The sequence below is a fragment of the Saccostrea echinata genome, unplaced genomic scaffold (genome assembly GCF_033153115.1).
Source record: "Saccostrea echinata isolate AGI-Se365-2 ecotype Australia unplaced genomic scaffold, CSIRO_AGI_Sech_v1 ptg000063l, whole genome shotgun sequence".
Lineage (NCBI taxonomy): Eukaryota > Metazoa > Mollusca > Bivalvia > Ostreida > Ostreidae > Saccostrea > Saccostrea echinata.
The window spans coordinates 53,476-75,654 of record NW_026889812.1 but is presented as its reverse complement, the minus strand read 5'-3'; the positions used below and the strand labels follow the sequence as shown (position 1 = coordinate 75,654).

Here is a 22,179-nt window from a genome sequence, read left to right as displayed (position 1 = left end):
CAACAGAGCAGGCTAATGGCAGTATAATCACGTTTTTCTTTCTTCTTCTTTCATGTCTTCATACAATATTGCTCAAATACTGGCAACTGGAATTAAACTGACTATTTGCAAAGAACATGTGTGATTACATTTAAAAATTAAAAACAACAGATAGAAACATGAACATTGAAGCCCCTTGCTTTATCTCTACAATGTGAGCGAAATAAAAATGACAATAGAATAAAAACAACAATAAACATGTTTTGATTCCAACATTTTATAATACAGCATTCCTAAAACAAAACAACCCAAATCATCGTTCAAATATTTCCTGAGGGAAGAAAAATAAAGGGTGGGGGGGGGGGGGAGGGAGGGGCAATAGTGCTAACAAAATTGACTCATTTTCTTGTATTACAGATGTATCTATGAACCAATTTCCTATTCAAAAATCAAAAATTTTCATCTAAAATTAATTTAAAATTCTGAAATTTTTTCAACTCCAATATGCTTCTCTACTTGCTTTCTTAAAATGGGGAATAATAAAAAAATACTGAAATGCATAAAAAAAAATCTATGTTGTGGGATAAGAATCATAGCCAAGCCATACCCACAGGATTGCCATCACCGAGTTTGTCAGGCCAACTCATGCCGTGTTATTTTTCTGCACATACATCTCTTTAATTTTTAATCTACAATTTCTGCAAAACAACTTTTATACATGACATCTTGGTTTTTTTTCCTAGTAAAATTAGCACAGTTGTTTTCACAAAGAATAGGTTCATCATCCCCCTATTTACTCTTGTAAAATTTTATTTTTAACAAGAACAAATTTCCCAAAAGAAATCTTACTTGTAATTAAAATTGCACTAAATTTCAGATTTTACAGAAGTGACTTTTTCAAATGACAATTTTAAACAGAACAAATAGTGACTTATCCAAGTAAGAGTTATCTCTCTTTTCAGAGAGTTGATGAACCTTAATTTTTTTTTTATTTCAAACTAGGAATTTCTGTTAACTTCTGAATAATAACAAATCAAACTTAAAAGATGTTGCATGATTAAAAGTAGATTTGCAGTATACAATATAAGTAATTAACACTTCTGTTATATATCTATATATAGTTTTCTACTATACGGAACATGCTATGCACAAAATCAGAAGTAAAAACAATCATATCTATAAATTTTTTTTTTTTCAAAAATAGGATATATAAATCAGTCAAAAACAAGTTTCTTTTTTCTGTCCAGACAATTCCCGTGAAGCAAAACAATTTTTTATATTACTCTTCTCTAAGAATTGCCGATCAACATAAGCACAATATTATTTCTTTTTTATATAAATGAACAAATGTTGTTTTCTCAAAAACACATTCTAATTTGACTGAGGACTCTATGAACCTTCTAAACCTTCCACACTGAAGAGTTCCTTATGAAGGGCAGGGAACTCCACCTCTGGATTTGCCTGTTTATATTTATTGAGAAGCACTATGTGTTGGGAGCTAAGTTGTCGTAATGTCCACGTTAGCTGCATCAGTCGCGTCAGAAGGTTCTCATCCGTGTGCGTTTTAATCAGCTCCTGCTTTAACGCTGTCAGAACTTTTTCATTCAGTTTTTGAACATCTGCTATGTCCTTTAATCCTGGACGATCTGTGTAAAATACCAAGAAAACTTTAATTTTTAGTTTTAATTTCCCTCAATGCACACACACATTTTAAATGTAAACATGTGTTGTTCTTGTTGATTTGCAGTGACAACATTTTACTATGTTACTACATATAAGGTCTTTTTTTAAAAAATATTTCATGCACAGAAAAAAAAAAATTTGAACAATAAATTTTAAATTGATCATTTCATCATTTGAAATGGTACAAAATATATTTTGAGAATAAGTGTGAACTAGTACAAAGTCCTTCATCGTCTTTTCAACAAAAATCTGTATCTGGAGATAATTACTCTCTGTCAAATATTGTCATACTCTCATGTCATACTGTCATACTTTAGTTAAATACTGTCATACTCTCAGTAACTCATTGATTCAAGAAACAATGAATAATTTATTTTCAAAAGTTATTATATACGATTGAGCACATGCTTAATATATAATACGAGATCACTATTAATCTGTCTCAACTTTTCACAATAAATTCCTTTTGTAAAGGTGAAACTGAAATAAAAAATTGAGCAAAATCAGGTTATATGGCCCCAGGACCAGGTGTAAACTCACCTGCCCTGATTAGAACCACCGCACTGAACAAGGCGATCTCGCTCTCCGTTAACTTCATCTGTTTAATGGTCCGCACAAACTCAAACACACGGTCTCGTAAATGGCACTCTTCCTCATCTGGTAAAAAGAGAATTCTCATCAGATACACGAACAGAGCACTGTCAACATCTTAACATGACAAACTGTAAAGAGGGTCGGGCTCCAGGGGCCACATAGGCCCCCTGCTGCTGGGGAGTTTTGGTAAATAAATTTTTCCACTTTGTTTACTTCAAAAGCATTTATAGCGAATATGGATATTGTAAATAATTTTTTTAAACAAACATATTTATTCACCAAGTAAAAAGAAATTATATAATATTGTACATGTACTTTACTCATATACTTACTAAAACTGCTGAAAACAGAGAGAGGTACTGTGGCGTTACCAAAGATGATACTGTTTGTCTGTTCATCATAAACACGACAGGCACGGATTAGGGCCAACTCAAAACTTCCTGTATTGGAGAAGGGATAAATGTTCATGGCATCACATACAGATCATTTTCTTTTTCAGTGTATTTAACAATCGTACATTCTTTAGCATGTTTTGATTATTAGTGCAACCTTGAATTAGCATTATTTGCATTTACATTAATCACTTGTTATCAAAAAACAAATTTAGTGGTGATCTTAAATCTGAGTACAATTAACGTAGATATGAATCTTGCTGAGGCAAACGTTAACTCCTCTGTCTACTTTGAAGTGATATAATACTTTGATACATCCCTAGCATTTATAAAATTTTTGATCCACCCCTCACCTGCTTTCAGCAGCATGATCTGATCGTCCTGAGAAAGATCCATGAACCCCGGTAGCATTTTGGCGAACTCGATGATTTGTTGTACAGCAATGGTAATCTTCTCGGCCACTTCTGACAACAGCTGGCTTCTTGTCTGTTTAACACATAATTTACATATAATCATACGATCAAATCATAAAAATGAAATACAAAAACTGTTAAGCATTGTCTGTGTAAAGTTAAGTTGACTTGTTATGGCCTGGGAAACGTCAAGCATTGTCTGCGTAAAGTTAAGTTGACTTGCTATGGCCAGGCAAACATCAAGCATTGTCTGCGTCAAGTTGACTTGATATGGCCAGGCGAACTTTTAATCAGTAATGTTTGAAAATATAGGGGTAGAAACACATGTAAAATGAGGTTTATTCTTCCATATTTACCTTTTGCATGAAATAATTTATATAAAATGTATTATTTACAAAAGAATTCCTATGCCAAAGCTCACATGGTTAGCTATTGATTTTTTTTACAACTGTGAACTGTAATTCAACAGACCAAAAAAAAAATCTACATGATATATATAGTTCAAAGGTTACCAAGGCAAATTACTCAGGAAAAACTTACCCAAGATTTGAAGGCATTTATGATATTATACAATTATGGATTCTTTCGGTGGTGAATATGGTTTGTTATTCACCAGAAAAATATCAATATTGACCGAGGCGAAGCCTCGGTCAATATTGATATTTTTCTGGTGAATAACAAACCATATTCACCACCAAAAGAGTCCATAATTGTTTTATTATATAGTCCGGATTTGAATAAATAAGACATTGAAGGCTGCGTGATGATACCACTTTCATTTACGAATTTCTGTCGTAGAAAAATAAAATAAATGTCCCGATTACAAGTTATAGCTTCCGTGTTTTCCTTTTGCTGTTTGTAAGACATCGAAATGTTTAGAAAATAATCCTGAGATAGGCTTGGCTTATGTTTTTCCTGCTCAGATACACAGCTGGCTGCGACCGTTGCAACCATTGTTTACAACGTTGTTTGAGGTGTTGATTGTGACGTCACAATGCCGCTGCACGTGCACCGACCCTCCGGTGAATACGGCTTCAAAACCAGTGAATATGTAGTATTATGGACCGTTTGCGTTTGTATAGATTATATAGGGACTATAAATAGACTATATAATAATTTGAATTAATACTCTGCAGGTATGATGCACCTACTTAATTAATTTCAAAGGCATATATGTCATATCTTAAGGAGATGTGCTATACAAGAGGTGTCTACATACCATAGATTTGAAGGCATCTATGATGTCCTGAGGTGTTAGGCTGGATTTGATGTGTTCTATCTGATCTTTACTGTATAAACATGTCCTCATGTGGGCTTCCGTCACTGCCTTCCCAAGCATCACTGTTAATCAAGGGAGATAAATCCAATTAGCCCTTTCACGATAACTGCGGTACTACTCTTTTGCAGGGCAAATTAATAACTTTTGGCGAAGTTTTTGATGACAGATAATTAAATGACGTATATTAAACAATTGCTTTTACGTCATATTTCACCAAAATTTATTATTTTGCCCTGCAAAAGAGCAGTACCGCAGTTATCATGAAACAGTCAATACACATTACAAATCATACAGTTAAGAGGGAGGGAAGGAGGGGGTAGAATTTCTTATTCAAAAGTTTAGAGATATTGCAAGGAATTTTTTTTTGTTTGCCAAGATTTGAATAAAAATACACTGAAAACAGACATGTTACTTGCATATTTAGCTAACCAAAATATCTATAGTATCTTCTATCACTTCGCTTTGACCTTTATATGATATTGCGGCTGAACTTTGACCTTTGTAACCTACCTGGATCCATGAGGTCGACTGCCCTCAGGAGAGCTATGGGGTGGGGCTGGGAGGTGACCTGAGTCGAGTTGTAACTCGGAGGTTCGGGGGACACAGGCGTCTCTGGCTGACTCTCTGAGGCTGGAGAGGGGAGGGTGTAGGCATAGCCATTTGAGGTATACATCAGGTGACAGTCATTATATCTAAAAATAGATATTACATCATAATAGCTAAAAATACATAGTAAACCTCCTTCTAAACATTTCTTCACTGTATTTTGGAATCATTGTACATCTAAAGCTAGGATTAACATAATTTTAATGAATTTTTGCCAAACAAAATTACAACAAAGAACAGTAGAAACTTTACACATCTGAATTCTAGTAGGTAAGATAAACCACTTGTACTTTGAAATACCATGAAGGAAACATGTAGGCCCGTACAAGCCACTAATCTTTATTTTTAATGAATTAACAGACTATAGACAGGTCATTAAACGGTATAAGAAACAAACTGTCATTTCCCTTCAGACATGATAATTAAGGGAAATCATTACAAGTCTGAATTGTATAACATATGAAATTTTTGTCAATGAAGCCTGTACACTATAACATACTGGTTATATAATACAGCAACCAAAATGTAATCTCTTGCCATTTTGTGACCCAAACTTTAGTAGTTCTAATGAATAAATTAAATTTTTGTTGTTAGATATTGTTCTTATTACACATAAAATATAGATAAAACTACACAAAAAATGTTCTTAAAAAAACAGAACAAACAAAACCCTTAATCATGGGAGCTTCCAGGTTTTCATATGGCAGCTAAGCTCCCCCCCCCTTCTCCATTTTAAATCAACCACACACAGAATCCTGAAGGGTGGACCTTTTGAACCAATGAAGTAGACTGGTAATTTCTGTAAATTAACTCTTTTACATACAAACCACCAAATGTTTTCCAGAGAATTTTAAGGGAGGTAACTCCCAATTTTACCTAATTATTTCTGTCCTACTTTGCCTTTGACTTTTAAACATAAATTAAATGTAGATGTACAGCATTTAATTTGACATACATGTATAGATCTGTGATATTAATTCCAGGACTTAAACTTCAGACAGATTTTAACAAGTCTATTATACTTATCTATTTATCATGTTTACACAGTTAAGGATTTTCTCTGGGGTGTTAATGTTCTTAATACAAAAATGGCTTATTAAGAGCAGGGAAAAGAAATGTCAGTAACTTGTGATAAGATGTCTTTCATCATGTAGTTCTGCAGGGGTGTGCAATTAGCATCGCCCGACGCCCAGGGCTACCTTTTTTTGGGGTCGGGCTAGTGGTTTTCAGCATGCAGGTAGCCCCATGGGCTAGTAAAAATTAAAAAATACCAATGTAATATATGAAAATCACTACCGGTATTTTCACTCATTTTTTGCTATTAAATTCCCAACCAATGAAAAGTTTCCAGACAGCATGCTCCAATTGTTCGTAAAATAAATCTCCATAATCTTATCCAATTTGCAGCACTTCCTGACTTATTTACTTCCAAAAACAATCATTTTTTCTAATCCGAATTTCCTCCATTAATGTGTTTATGGTAAATAAAGGCAAATATCTCATTAAATAATTTACAATCACTCAAATGACTCAATCAACTGAAAGATAAGTGTTATGTGACTTATGTAAAATATATTTCCAGTGTTTTTAATAATTTCAGATGAAAAAAATGATTTTACCTTGTTTTAGATGAGCTACTGCAATGCACAGAAAAAGGAAAAATAATTTATTTAAATTCATTTTTATTTTCTATCATAATAATTAATTTATACATGATTCAATTTTACTAGTGAGAATTAAACTTTAATTTAAAATAAAATGACCTTAAAACCCTGACTTTTTTAACAGTTATCTTTTTTTCAATATTAGTTGTTACCCCTCCCCCTCCCCCCCTCTACATTTGGGCTAGTAACTTTTTACTTGGGGCTAGTAACTTTATTGCTGCCACTAGCCCGTGGGCTAGTACTTGATTTTTTTAATTGCACACCCCTGTTCTGTAATATTTAATTTTTCTGTTGAATAAATCAAAGTACTGAAAGTACTGTGTTCTGTTGAATAAACTTAAGTCCTGAAAGTATTTTGTTCTGTTGAATTAACCAAAATATTGAAAGCACTGAATTTAAGTGATATCTTCCACTTAAGAATTACTACGAGTTACTTAGATATAGATTTGACAATTAGTTGGGTACTTAGATACAGGTTTGACAACTCATGATTGGATACAGGTTGATCATTTGAATATATATTTGATTTGTTAATTACTTAGACGCACATTTACAACTTGTGGGTTACTTATATTAAGGACGAGTACTTGTGGGTCAATTGGAAACGTTAACAACTTGTGGGTTACTTAGATACAGGTTAACAACTAGTGGGTTACTTGGATATATGTTAACAACTTGTGGGTTACTTAGATACAGGTTGACAACTTGTGGTTTACTTAGATACAGATTGACAACTTGTGGGTTACCTGGATACAGGTTGACAACTTGTGGGTTACTTAGATACAGGTTGACAACTTGTGGGTTACTTAGATACAGGTTGACAACTTGTGGGTTACTTGGATACAGATTGATGACTTGTGGGTTACTTGGATACAGGTTGACAACTTGTGGGTTACTTAGATACAGGTTAACAACTAGTGGGTTACTTGGATACCGGTTGACAACTTGTTGGTTAATTAGGTTGATTAGGGTTACTTGGATACAAGTTGACAATTTAAGATTTACACGGATACAGACAACTTATGGGTTACTTGGATACATGTTAACAACTTGTGGGTTACTTGGATACAGGTTGACGACTTCTGGGTTACTTGGATACAGGTTTGACAACAACTTGTGGGTTGTTTGGCTACAAAGTCTTACATAGAAAACTGATTGTTGTTGTTGCTAGATGGCATTCCACAGGAGGATTCATACCCGTTCATGCGTGACTGTTTGACATAATTGGCCTCGTCTTCCACTCTTTCTCTCTGTTTCTTTGACATTCTGCCAAACTTCACAGCTATAAGAGAGAAATCAGCATATCAGGAATAAATACAGTGATTTTTCTACATTTTTTAAAAGGGGCCTGGGCCTTTACATTTGGGAAAAATCATCGACATTTGTGCCAACTTGGGAAAAATCAATAAGATTGTTGTTAACTTTAATTTACTGGTAAAATGGAATGTATAAGTCATTTTAACATAATTTATTCAATTTATTGCTTATAAAATAACAAACTGGACACAGTTCTACATGTACATTAAATTTTATAACTTTCTTATTTTTTTTTAGTCTTTGAAAGTTGTCAATGATTGTCTTTATATTTTTCATCATGGATTTATTTTGGGAAAAAAAGCAAGTTAAATTGGGAAAAAACTTGGTAATTTTTGACAGGGGAAAAGGCCGATATTCGGACCTAAATTTGGTGTAGAAAAATCACTGAAATAAGAAATTTTATGGTCACATCTACCTATTTGAGGGGAAAAGTATACAAGGAATTCTTGAAAACATACTTGAATTTTCTTGAAAAGATCTACCCCCAAACCTCTACACGTGAACTTGACTTCATACATGTAACATGGTCAGCTGACTTGCTAGAACATACCCCTTTCTTTCAATACTCAATTTCCTCTGAATTTTCAGTCAATAAAACATAACTATCCCAAAGAACAAGGCTCAAACAATCTTGTTTCTTTATTTTTTTTTCTCACGAAATCTGACAAGTTCAAAATACCTTTTAAAACTAAAAAGAATGAAAATCCCTTTCCTATGAATGGGAATTCAGTATAAGCTTGCTTGATGTTTTACTGAAACTAGGTATCAGAAAATGGTTGTCTCCCCTTGTGAGACTGGTCGTGGTTGACTTACCATCTCGAGACATGCCCAGTGCCAGGCACTTCTGGAGGCGACAGAATTGACACCTGTTCCGGTTGACTCGATCTATGACACAGTTTTTGTTTCTTGGGCACTGGTAATTCACAGGACCAGCCTGACTCCGACGGAAAAATCCCTGGTAATGTAAACCATAGAATTACATTGAGTTGGCCTAAACCACTTCATAAATCAATTCTAAAGAAAACCTTGCTTAAATACTGTGAACATGGGAATTTATGAGTGGGGGTATTTGAGCTTAATTAACCAGCAAGTAATTTTTTGCATAAATATCCTCCCATGTGCCAATATCTTTGTACAGACTTTAATTTAGTATCAACAACACATTATACATGTATTGGAATCATGGAAATAACCCCATGTTTACACTTTGTACTACTAATTCATGTTGTCATGTAATTAACAACACACATAAATATCCATTTATTTAGTACGTGTACTTTTTACAAAAATTGCTAATTATACATCTTCATGGGAAAAAACACCTTTTGATCCTTGTTTTTATCCCCCCCCCCTCCCAACACCAACTTTTAAAAATAAATTTTGCAATATCTTTCCCACAATACAATTTAAAATATTGCAATATATTGCAGCGCTTCCAGAATTCTTCACAATATCCACATATGACTTACATATGACCCTGGCACCACTGCCCACAGGTGATAATTTTATAGCCTACACCTGGAGATTTTTAATTACAAACCTCCTACTCACCTTACAACCCTCACAGGTAATAATTCCATAATGAACACCGGAGGACTTGTCTCCACACACCTTACAAGGGATAACCTCTATCTGAGCTGAAATATAGGACAACGAAATATGAAATGTCAAAACATCAAACTAAAATTCACAGTTCTAGTAATTTCTTCATTGAATTTTTCCATTAAAAGAGGAATCTGCTGCTTTAATGGCTTCTGTGTAATGTGTGTGTGTGTGTGTTCTTATGTTTTTTTTTTTTTTTTTTGGGGGGGGGGGGGGGGATGAATGAGAATTTGAAATTTGTACCTATCCAAAATGTGATTAACTGTTATAAAGAGCTATAAAGAAATATGTGAACATGCTCAAAGATCCAAATCATGGCTGTTTTTTTTTTTTTTTTTTAACAACAAAGGTTTTTTTTTTAAATCTAGGAGTTTTACAAAACAAGATTGTAGTTGTTCATCATTAAGAGGATAGTATACTTTTCCTGCCTTTTGGGACTAAATAGAAAACTTCTCTCTGGCATTTAGCTTTAAATATGTTAACAAGATTAAATATGAACGACTTAAGATTTTGTGAACTTGGTAATGCAAGTTTCTATCTGTGATTTTTTTTCTTTGATTCAGTACAGTTGCTTGTTTTCTGTTGATTCTGGTTTGTTTTCCTATATTTAGGGATACATATTTTGAAGATATTTTTTCTTGGTATACCCTGCAGGCTTTTTTAAAACTAGATTTTATGTAGATTCAAATTCATGCATACAGAATATTTGCTTTCCTAGATTCAGCAGGTTTGACTGCTGTATAGTTAAGTCTTCTATATTTATGAGTAAGTATATTTACTTTTGGTAGACTCTGCAGGCTTGCGACTACTGTCAGGTTTGGCTTTCTGTGGGGGAGAGGCGTGGATCATGTTTTCTGTGTGATCTGATCCTGGCATCACTGAAACATAACCAGAGTTAATTTAAACAGCAATTTTTCATTCTCTTTCAAACTATTTTGTTTATCTATCTAGCAGTGCTTTACTTCAGTGTCAAAACTTGAAATAAAACATGAGATATTCATCATTACCCTTTTTCAATATGTATAAATTTATTTACCTATTACCAAACTTCTGAGATCCAGCAGTTAGCTTTTAACTTAATTTTAGAATGTCCACAGGTTCTTGCTGTGTGATTAATTTACTTAGTGCTTTTAATTTGAAATTGTTCATTGGCCTTACATGAAGGGACTTATTTACGCTGACTGTGGGTTTACGGTTTACTTACTTTTGATATTGTCCAGCAGCCCTCCGTGAGGGGACTTATATAGGCTGACTGTGGGTGAAGGGTTTACTTACTTTTCAGATTGTCCAGTGGCCCTCCATGAGGGGACTTATTTACGCTGACTGTGGGTGGGGGAATGATCTGCATCATGCCTTCTGAGGACATCGACACGACTCCATGATCAAGGGAAGGAACTGAGGACTGGTCAAGGGCTGTAGCAGTGAAATCTGGCAAAATGAAAGGATCAAAATCAATTACAGTGGAACTTCTGTAAATCAAACATTGACCATGGATATGTCAAAATAAATTATAACACATTTTTTTTCTTGATGAGTTTTAACCTGAACATCTGTAAGAATTACTGTACGTGTACAAAAATTGGCATATTCAAAATTTAGCACAATCACTGGGTACAAAGTTGTTGGCGAAATAATAAATTAGTGCTATACATGTCCGTGCCGTGTATTGTATTTATACATGATTTCTTAGCGGTATTCATGAATTAGCACATCGTTGTCTGCGCCAATACATGTATATGAAGCCCACTTTTTTAAGTACACATACAGTATGTCAAATCCTCCAATATATCAAAGGTTTTTTCTCTGTCCCACTGAGTTCAAGACATTGAGGTTTGATTGTTTAGCAAATCAACAACAAATTCTGTTAACACCTTACTGTAACCGCCCCCCCCCCCCCCCCCACCAATCATGCCTATCATTTCTGCTAGTCTCCTCAAAAGAACCATCTTTCAAAGCTTCCACTGCAAACAGCTACTCTGAATTGATGGCATTTACAATTTTTTTTAACTTCCTTGATCAAACAATATGTGTCCATACTTCACTTATCTTAGTTATACAGCCGAGTCTCTGGTTCCTTTTCAAATCATTACAGAATGTTTAGAGTAATTAAAAATCAGCACCACCAAAATAATTATACCAAAAAAAGAAGCATCAAACATTTATTAAAATAACTGATTTAGTACTTCTAATATATTCCGCTGAAACAGAACTAAGATCCACCCCTGACTTTTATCTGTCCTGATGACCTCTCCTTGAACACACGGTGTGGATTAAGTTGCATAGAGATAAGAACAAGTATGTTTTTGATGACATGAAGGCCTGGTCTTATCTCTTATAAAAATCTCATACACCCACACACAACCATTTCATATTTCTGTCTCAATCAGGGTTACCCGGGTGGTATACTCAGGATAGAGTCATTCAATGTTACATGGCAAATATATATATTAAGATTAGGGCAAAATTTAATCATGTTAATTTAGCCATATATTAACACTTAATTTGTAACCGAACTATTTTAAATATTTAATATCTTGTATTCTATTTAGTATTATAAATTAGGCTTCAAATATACTGTTTGTGACAGATTTTGTATGCCAGTACTTCCTTCTACTTTACAAAGAATTTGAGAAGAATTCCAAATTTAAGTATGTCCGCGTATGTTCCGTTATATTCAAAGTTGACTTATATTTACAGAAAAAGTTTGGCATTTTTACTTTGAATTCAAAAACTTGTTAAAATCTTCTACGTATTTTATCCTGAAAAACAGAAGTGAGTTTTATAACCTCTAGTTTTTATCTGGAGGTTCCTATTAAACTGGGATCAGAAAGGAAACATGCTCTCAAGAAAAAAAAAATCTTGTTTACTAGTTACTTCTTTACACTTGATGAAAACATAATTACCAGTACATGTACTTCAATTATCTAAAGTCACTAATTATTAATGAGTCATGAGTCACAAGTTCTAGGGAGGCGCATGTTAACAATTGCACATAGAATTCATAATCAAATATGGAACATCCTAAACAAATACCTTTCTTGCCTTCATATGAGGTTGCAAGGTTCACATAAGGTCAATTAAGGTCAACCTGGCTTTCCTGAGGTCACTGTTATGGGGCTGTATCACGAAAACTGTACAATTTCAATACTAGAAACTTAAAGAGTGTTTGTCAGTATAAAAATTATAGGGGAAATCACTTACTGGTAGTTGGTGGAAATAAATAATCCCATACTTCTGTAGGAAATTCTGGCCAATTAAAATCCTCAAATATCATTTTGGTTAATAATAACTGTATTTTAAATCCTTCCCTCTCTAATTAAAAGTTTGTGTGTTTTGAACACTCGATAAAGTCTTTCAAAGGTTTATGTAGTAAACCAATTTTTCTTTTCACACACATTTTTTTTAAATCCAAAATAAAAAATTAAATTAAAATAAAAAATTCATCCACAGCACAAACATAGTAAATCCAAAAATATGATAAAGTTTCAAATTTTTTAATGATTTTTTTTTTTCAAATTCTAACAAATTTCCCAACTGTGAAATGACACTAGAATTATTTTGTTTGTTACAAAAAAAAATCTGCTCCTCAACCAATACACATCGTAGACTCTCGACAGTGGGATTAAAAAAAAATTATCAAGGTCTGGTCAACGACCTACCAGTCATTATAGCGGGAGTTCAATCAACCACGGAGAAGTTCATGCCAATGTTCCTCCATGGATCAATAATTTTTCCTCTTGCATGTTGTCTTCACAAAGCTATCGGGGAGAGAGAGAAGGTTCAACAACCTATAGCACGCAGGCAATACCAACCCCTTGACGGGAGATAATAAATAATTCATTTGTTTTTCTTGTGTTATTATTCTGTCCGTTTCTTTTTTTCTCTCTATATCAAATGTACTTTTTTTCCCAATCTGGAAATTGAGCATGTATAGATGTATATCTGCATTTATTAGCTTTTTATCTAAGATGTAGGTATACTGTGAAAGATTTCCTCTCATTAAATGGCAGAGCCAATTGCTAGTACTTATGCACCGAGCACAGTGTGTATAAAAAATGGCAGACATCTTTGTAGCATCTGTACTTCACAAAGAATTAATATGGCTAACATTTTTGATATTCACTGTACATTCTCATTCCAACTGAAATACAACAAAGTAAAATAATTACGTAGTACTACATATTTATATGTACAGTCTCGCCAATATCTACTTCATAGCCTTATGATTTCTCATGAACACAGAGAATATTTATGTTGAACAGGAAATGTAAGAGTCGAGGCTCTCACAGACCACTTCTTGATACTGGATCCAGTGCTGTTAAAATCCCAATTACTGACCTTTAGGAATCACTCATTTCTAGTGTTTGTTGTCAACTAAATACAGGAACATATTAAGTAGGAAGTTTTGTATATATATCCACATTTTTGGGGGTTGGGGGGTTGGGTGGGTTAGGACTATTGGGAAAATTAGCATTAACTTAATATAGGAAGTTAACGAAATGATATTTAAAATTACATCTAAATATTGTGTGTGTGTAAGGGGGTGGGGGGGGGGGGGGTTAGGGTAAATTTTGGAAATTTAACATATTAATAAAATAGAAAAAAAGAACTTTCATGGATGTAGGACTGGAGAATTCTATTTGCCCCAATTAAAGATAATAGAGAACCTGACGAGAGCGACCGCAGTGTTGTAGTGAAACATAAAACAATATGTCACCCAAGAGGTATTATCATGATCATAAGACTTGTAAGACATGCCTTCAAAATTAATGGACCAACCATGTGAGAATCAAATGTCAAGGTTCTGAAATATACTGAGGTATTTTTGGAAGAGTTATAAGGACATTAAAGTGAATAAAATAACAGAAAAGAAAAAAAATAAGACAAAGAAAAAAAATCCTTTTAATTAAATATTAAAATATTTTTTTTTAAATTTCTTCTGTTGGAGAGTGTTTTGCCAAATTAAAATTTTATTCTCAACCAATCCTTAGAAGAAATAAATTGATTTGAAAGAAAGAAATCCATAATCAACTTATCAGAAACTTATCAAAATCACCCAAAGGAATAGCTCACAAATATGTAACCACTAGTATTGACCCTACAGTGTAGCAGCATACTGTAAGCATAAGGCCCAAAAAAATAATAGTCTTGTTTCCTGCTACCCGACCTACCCTATTTTTTTGCACCCGACCCTAAAGTTTTTTTTAAGTTTTGGAAGAAAAAAAATTGGGAATTTCCAGAATTTCATCGTTCTGTCACCGTAATCGGTTTCCGTGTTAACACAAAACAAACATTTCATGAAATTCTTGTTTTAAATATGGACTTTCATAAAATACCACTTGCGTTGTGCATAAAAAGACATGAAATTTAATTTTAAAAGACAACATTGACCTGTGACATGTTTAATTTGATCTTGAATTAGTTCTTATCCAAAAAAATGCTGTCGGAAAAAAATAAAATAAAAATATAAAATAAAATAATTTTCCTACCTACCTACCCTATTTTTTTCAGGCTGGTAGCAGGAAACAAGACTATTATTTTTTTTGGCCTAAGCATTGACCCTACAGTGTAGCAGCATACTGTAAGCATAAGCATTTAGGGGTGCAACAATACACTAACCTCACGATACGATACGTATCACGGTATTCAGTTCACGATACGATACGTATCACGATACATAAGAAGGTTAAAAAGCCTTTCAAGTTTGTCATCATATTTTTTTAAAACTTGACAGGGTTATACAAAATGTTCATATTTTTTAATAATAATTAAAATAAAATTTTGTTAACTTGAATTGGATTGTTAAATAGATCTTTGAGTTGTGTCATTTTAAACCAATGATGAACATTTACAGGGAACAACGGGGACCTTTCCTAATAATCTTCCTTTTAAATAGGAGTGAAAAAGGAAGATTTTCATTCTTTTATTTACGTAGAAAACCAGTTGTCATATTTCTCGTGTTAATACGTTTTAGTCAACAAGACAGCGAATTTTCATCGAAATACACACGTGATGGAATATCGTGTATTACCAAAGAATACGTTTAGATCTAAAGGATTTATCATTTGTCTTAACATCTATAACTTATAATCACATTAAGCCCCTCTCCGTGTTAAATCTGAGGTCTGTAAGATGCTGGAGATGAGTTTAATTGCCGTAAATGCATTAACGGCGACCTCACGTTTTGCGTGGAAGCCATTTTGAAAAAGTAAAGAAGGAAATAAAACGGACAAAACGGATAATTCTGGACCAATTGAACCGGAACCATGGAAAAATATACCGCAATATACCGTCAAACGGTTTATCGTTGCACCCTTATAAGCATTGACCCTACAGTGTAGCAGCATACTGTAACTATTAGTACTGACCCTACAGTGTAGCAACATACTGTACCCATTAGTATTGACCCTACAGTGTAGCAGCATACTGTAACCACTAGAATTGACCCTGCAGTGTAGCAACATACTGTAACCATTAGTATTGACCCTACAGTGTAGCAGCATACTGTAACCATTAGTACTGACCCTACAGTGTAGCAACATACTGTACCCATTAGTATTGAGCCTACAGTGTAGCAGCATACTGTAAGCATTGGCATTGACCCTACAGTGTAGCAGCATATGTAACCACTAGTACTGACCCTACAGTGTAGCAGCATACTGTAAGCATTGGCATTGACCCTACTGTGTAGCAGCATATGTAACCACTAGTACTGACCCTACAGTGTAGCAGCATACTGTAACCACTAGTACTGACCCTACAGTGTAGCAGCATATGTAACCACTAGTACTGACCCTACAGTGTAGCAGCATATGTAACCACTAGTACTGACCCTACAGTGTAGCAGCATACTGTAAGCATTGGCATTGACCCTACAGTGTAGCAGCATACTGTAAGCATAAGTATTGACCCTACAGTGTAGCAGCATACTGTAACTACTAGTACTGACCCTACAGTGTAGCAGCATACTGTAAGCATTGGCATTGACCCTACTGTGTAGCAGCATATGTAACCACTAGTACTGACCCTACAGTGTAGCAGCATACTGTAAGCATTGGCATTGACCCTACAGTGTAGCAGCATACTGTAAGCATAAGTATTGACCCTTCAGTGTAGCAGCATACTGTAACTACTAGTACTGACCCTACAGTGTAGCAGCATATGTAACCACTAGTACTGACCCTACAGTGTAGCAGCATACTGTTACCATTAGGATCGACCCTACAGTGTAGCAGCATACTGTAACCACTAGAATTGACCCTACAGTGTAGCAGCATACTGTAACCACTAGAATTGACCCTACAATATAGCAGCATACTGTAAACATTAGTATTGACCCTGGGAGAATGAGCGTTAATGTAGGGTCCACAATACAGCCTCAGAATGGAAACCGTTTTCAAATTACATGAAAAAGATGCCCAACAAGGACTTTAACAACCCCAACCCCCCTTTCACTTTGAAGCAGCCATAGCAATTTCCTCCATAATTTATAGCTGTAAAAAATTAGTTCCTGTCAGCTGTAGCTACCCAAGATGTAGGAAATTGGAAATCTTCAGGAGACAATGGGGGGGGGGGGGGTGGAACTGAACAAGTATTTCATTTGGATACATTTTTCCCTCCTTCCAGAAAACTTTTTGTCTATATCAAGTTAAAGCATGGATTCTGTCTAAAGCACTACATATATATTAACATTATACAGTATCACTGTAAATAAGCTATTATATAAAAATTGCATGCATTTGAGTGTAACATTGAAAATTTTCACCCCTCGAAAACCATTGTCAATCTCGGCTGCGCCTAAGTTGACAATGGTTTTCTTGGGGTGAAAATTTTCAATGTTACACTCAAATACATGCAATATTTATTTTATTATACTGAATGTTTTATACAAATGCATATAACAGTGAACCTTGAACTTCTGCGCAGTCACTATTTTTTTTTGGAATATCACCCGTCATCAAGCAATGTTGACTGTTTCTACGTGGGAGGGCATGGCTTCATCATTCAGCGGGTAATAGTATTTTTTAACAAATGTTTCTCAACGAATCAGATTCAACTAATTTGCATTAAAGTATAATATTATATAAATAGTGCACGTTTTTGAAGGTAACAGTTGAAATTGACACCCCAAGGAAAACCATTGTCAACTGACGCGTCAGCGGAGGTTGACAATGGTTTTCCGAGGGGTGTCAATTTCAACTGTTACCCCTCAAAAACGTGCACTATTTATTTTATTATACTGAATGTCTTACTGATTTCGGATGTCATAAAAAAAAATTCGGAGATCGTCGTTAAGTTCATGCTTAGAAAGCTTTCAAACTCCCCGCTTCTATTTTTCTCAATAAGAAAGCTTCGGGAAAGATTTACCAACCTCTCTATTGTTTGTTTGCTACTCAAAAAGTCCTTTATCATCTAAAGTTTGCACTCGCAAGGATGTTTCGTCTGTCGTTTGTTTTTTCAAGTAAGCTACATCGGATGCAAGCTTTTACTGACGTCGTTTATGCGGCTTCTTTCAAACGCACAACCGACGTTTTGAGAATTCTACGGTGAACCGTACGCACATGATTTGAACGCATGTGATATTTTCGTAATGTTACCCGTTGTCAAGTGTGTTGCTAACGCTGAGGGTAACATTACGGATTGTTAAATTCATCTAAACCAATCAGATTTTAGTATTTAACATGAAAGTATAATAAAACAAAATACTCAATGCCATACATTACAAATGTCAAACAGTTGCTTACTTATAATGATTTCTTGTCTTTTAGCATATTAAGTGCTCTGTTGACTTCTCTTACTCACGTACTTAAAGGGTTTTTATCATGTATCTAAATTTCTTAAAAATGAAACACGATTATATTCTTGAAACATATAATTATTGTTTAATTATGAAATAATGTTGAAAGCGGCCGTAATTAGACGATAAAACGCCTGTAATATAGGGTCCTCGAATTAAAAATCTCCACTAATTAGATAGGGGTCACGTGGTACTGAAACGTCATAGGTGTCAATGGTCAATAGAACTCGTAAGGCTTATCATAAGAAAAAATATATTGAATAGATTTTTACGCTAAATAAATAGAATACACAATATGGCTGGTTGAAATTTTGACATCGGCTATATTTCTTTGGATATGGACGGGCAATCTTTTATGTATGAACTCTAGCAGAAAGAAATAACCAGAAAATATGCCGACAATTGAAGAGATATGACCGAAGACGAAGCCGTTGACAACTCGGGACTTCAACTAAATAGAACGAATTACTAAAGTTTAACTTCGTAAACATTTATAAATATGGGAATTTTAAATTCTCCTTCATTATTATTTTAATTTATTATATATAAATAAATCCTGTATGTCTTCTCGTTATAGCAGTGAATATCATGTACTAGAAATGACACTTCTTCAATGGCGCCGTACGCCATTACGAAGTTCACAACATTCCTACTAGATTCTGTCCAGGAAATGTGGGGAAAAAATTCTTCCTAAAACTTTTCTTGTGCACATTTGTGCATCACAAAGCATAAATTATACCTTACTAGCTGTCAATTATAAAATTATCACTTAATTATTTTCTTACAGGTTTAATAGACAAAACAAATGAGCCCTTTTGTATACACAATAAGTACTTCGCTTGACCAGGATTGACACCTATGACGTCAGAGCAATGGCGCGTAACATCGGCGATCAAAATATGCATATTGAGAAATTCAAACTTTGAATCGCTGAAACATCAAAAATATTAATTTTCTAGCAAAGATTTTTAAATATATGATTTTAATAGCATGTAAACTTTGTCATATCAAAAAATTTTGAGACGTGATAAAAACCCTTTAATGTCATGAACAATATAAAATGATATAGCCTTTACCTGAACCTCAACATTTAAAAAAAATAACTACAATATTTCATGGCTATTAGCCATTATGAATCCTGGGGCAAAGCTAATATTAATTTCCCCTTAAATTTGGAACATCACTTTGCTATGTCTAGATAATATTTCATTAAGTTTTTTACCTACTTAGTGATAAAAGATGACTTTGTGTTGAGGGTGAAATCTTGATCAACCTGTTTCTATCAAAATATGTTCAGCATTACATTTGAATTTAACACATTATGGTATTTTGTCCAAAATTTATTAATAAATGAATAGATCTGTAGAAACTAGATATTGCCATTAAACTGATTAATGGATATTTTTATTGTCATTTCATTTGCAACATAGAGGATGCAATTACCTGCAATGGAGAGTTTATCAGATGTTGAACAAATTCTTTCTGAAATTTTTGAGTTTATCTGTTTTTCTGGAAAGGAATTTACAAAATTTCAACTGTGATCTAAATTATGCCAATGGCAGAAATCTTCAGAAGCTGAGTACTATAATCATGCCTTTTTCAAGTAAAAATTTGCAGCTTCAAAACAACACCAAACATTATTTAAATCATCATGATAGTATTAAGAAAGCAGACAAGTTTAAAACATCATACAAATTTCCAACATGAAAGACAAAAGATATTTAAAAATTCTTGCTTTCAATGAAACAGTTACTCTTGAAAAAAAAGATTTTTTATTTGCCCTTTAAGGAGTTATGATATTGCTTGTTCAGTTAAGAACATAAATTATATACCAATATTAAACCATGTAATGCGACCTAAAAGGCAAGGAACATCCCTTTTTAAAAATTTAATTCTAGTGCAACAAAGTCAGATTACAAAAACACTCATCCATTCAAATAAAAACTGCCATTTAAAGCTTAAAAAAAAGATACGGCTTCACATAAGAAGACACGTAACCTGTCATCCCTAGTTCGTGAATATGGACTCGTCCGGGATCAAAGGTCATTTCTATTTAGACCATATCTGTGTAAATAATGGACTGTTTACAATTTAACCATTCATAACTTTGGCGTCCATTGGACACATGCGTAATGGTTTTCCTATAGAATACAAAAATGCATAAAAACTGACACTTATCACAGTTTGGTGGAATCTACATCGTTAACAACCTAAGCTCGTGAAGAAGGGGGGTGTGTCGATCGTAGCGTTTTTTTGCAACCGAGATAGGCCCATGCGAAGTGATATATGAATTATGGGGTTTTTCGCACCTGTTGTATTCCTTACACGAAGCACTTTCCAGGTACGCACAATCATCATGCATACGTAAAAATTATTCAAAATTTGCATTGAAATGTTCACAAAAATTGTGCATTTCTCGGTTTTGTACAATGTGTGCATTTTAACCCCCTCACAACACATGGCTTGAGAAAATTTAGCGCCATTTTCTCAAACACGTATGCAAAAAGACAATCGAAGCCCACATTTCTGAAAATCCATGCCTCTTTCATAAATTGAGTGACTCTTACCTTTCATTTCGTTTGACATAATTTTGCCACAGCATTCATGAAAACTTCCCTATTTTAACCTACTTCGACCTAAATTCACAGAGCACACACACTTACATCCGTCCAACGTCCAAAAATAGACACAAATTGTGCCAGCAGGTCACGAGCGTAGTGATATCTGAGAAATTAGCATAAACAGTACCGAATTATTATCTCAAGTTTTCCTACTTCTGAAATATTTTCTTTCAGAAAAGGAACAAAATTTATTGAGAAAGTGAGAAAAATAAATCAAATAGACATTTATTGCCTCATCAATACTTTAAAATAAGAATTTTTTCCTAAGCGCTATATACCGCGTAGGAAATGTTGTAATCTGATTGAGTTGTCCGTCAGCAGTTTATTATAGGTGGCGCTGTGTCGTTATAATGAAGCTTGCCTGAGGTTTGAGGTCATTGTGTATTAGGGTATTCAACTCGTGACGTATTGATTGCAGGGATTAAGCAATGCGTTATATCGTTAATCTAATTAATGGCGTTACATACTTCATTGTAATGAAATAACTAAACCAGTTAATCGTTCTGGAGACGCAGTATTACGAGGACAGAGAAAAAGGAGTGACATTTGAAAAAAAAGGAGCGGATCTTCGAGTTGATTCGAATTTGCAATATGGCATTGTATCTTTGCGTTGTTGCAAAGTATTACTAGTTAGAATGATTTTTTCCTTTACTTGAAAATCATGGGTGAAGAACCTATCATCCGATGTCGATTGATTAATGTGTATGCAAGCATAGCGTGATCACTTGCGGCCTTTCAACAGTGTTCAAATGACGCATTTTTCCATATAAATGACAGAGTATGGGATTACAGTTTTTTTTTAAGGTCTTAAAATCAAGGGCCTGGACCTTTCTATTTTGAAAAAAATAGCGACATCGTTTTGGTTGAAACTGGGGCAAATATCATATGTAATATTTTTGTAAATAAATTCAAATAAGAGTTATTTTTTCTTCTGCATGGTATTATTAAATTCAGTCAATCTGTTTTTGGAGCATGCGTTTTAAATAGTTTTTTTGTTTTTTTTGTTTTTTTGTTTTTTTAAAAGATTTCTGCTCCTCAGTCAGGAACGTTTATTATTTGATTAAGAAAAGCTCAACACGAAGCTTGAAATTGAAATCTTTTCGTGCAACAATTTTTTATGCATCTCAATATGATTCAAGCTTCTTTGAAGTCTTAGAAACGGTCTTGCAAAAAGTTGACAAAAGTTGACTTTTGTACCCCTTAGAAATACAAAAATAAATTCATTCTTAGAG

At 34.0% G+C, this 22,179-nt stretch overlaps 1 protein-coding gene across 2 annotated transcripts; it reads right to left on the bottom strand.

The window, feature by feature from the left end:
- Positions 1–1,036: 1,036 nt before the first annotated feature.
- On the bottom strand, positions 1,037–21,023 carry LOC133175571 (probable nuclear hormone receptor HR3). 2 transcript variants are annotated; one of them, XM_061310686.1, is made up of 12 exons: positions 20,894–21,023; positions 10,805–10,957; positions 10,309–10,407; positions 9,479–9,564; positions 8,741–8,882; positions 7,754–7,892; positions 4,851–5,032; positions 4,281–4,402; positions 3,002–3,134; positions 2,589–2,696; positions 2,203–2,319; positions 1,037–1,625 (listed from the first exon to the last, which is right to left on the bottom strand). In XM_061310686.1, exons 1-12 carry the CDS (start codon positions 20,910–20,912, stop codon positions 1,369–1,371), a joined length of 1,557 nt encoding a protein of 518 aa, XP_061166670.1. In that variant the 5' UTR covers positions 20,913–21,023; the 3' UTR covers positions 1,037–1,368. The 2 variants fall into 2 exon arrangements, with proteins under 2 accessions (XP_061166670.1, XP_061166671.1); XM_061310687.1 differs by having other exon boundaries at positions 7,808–7,892.
- Between the last annotated feature and the right edge of the window lie 1,156 nt (positions 21,024–22,179).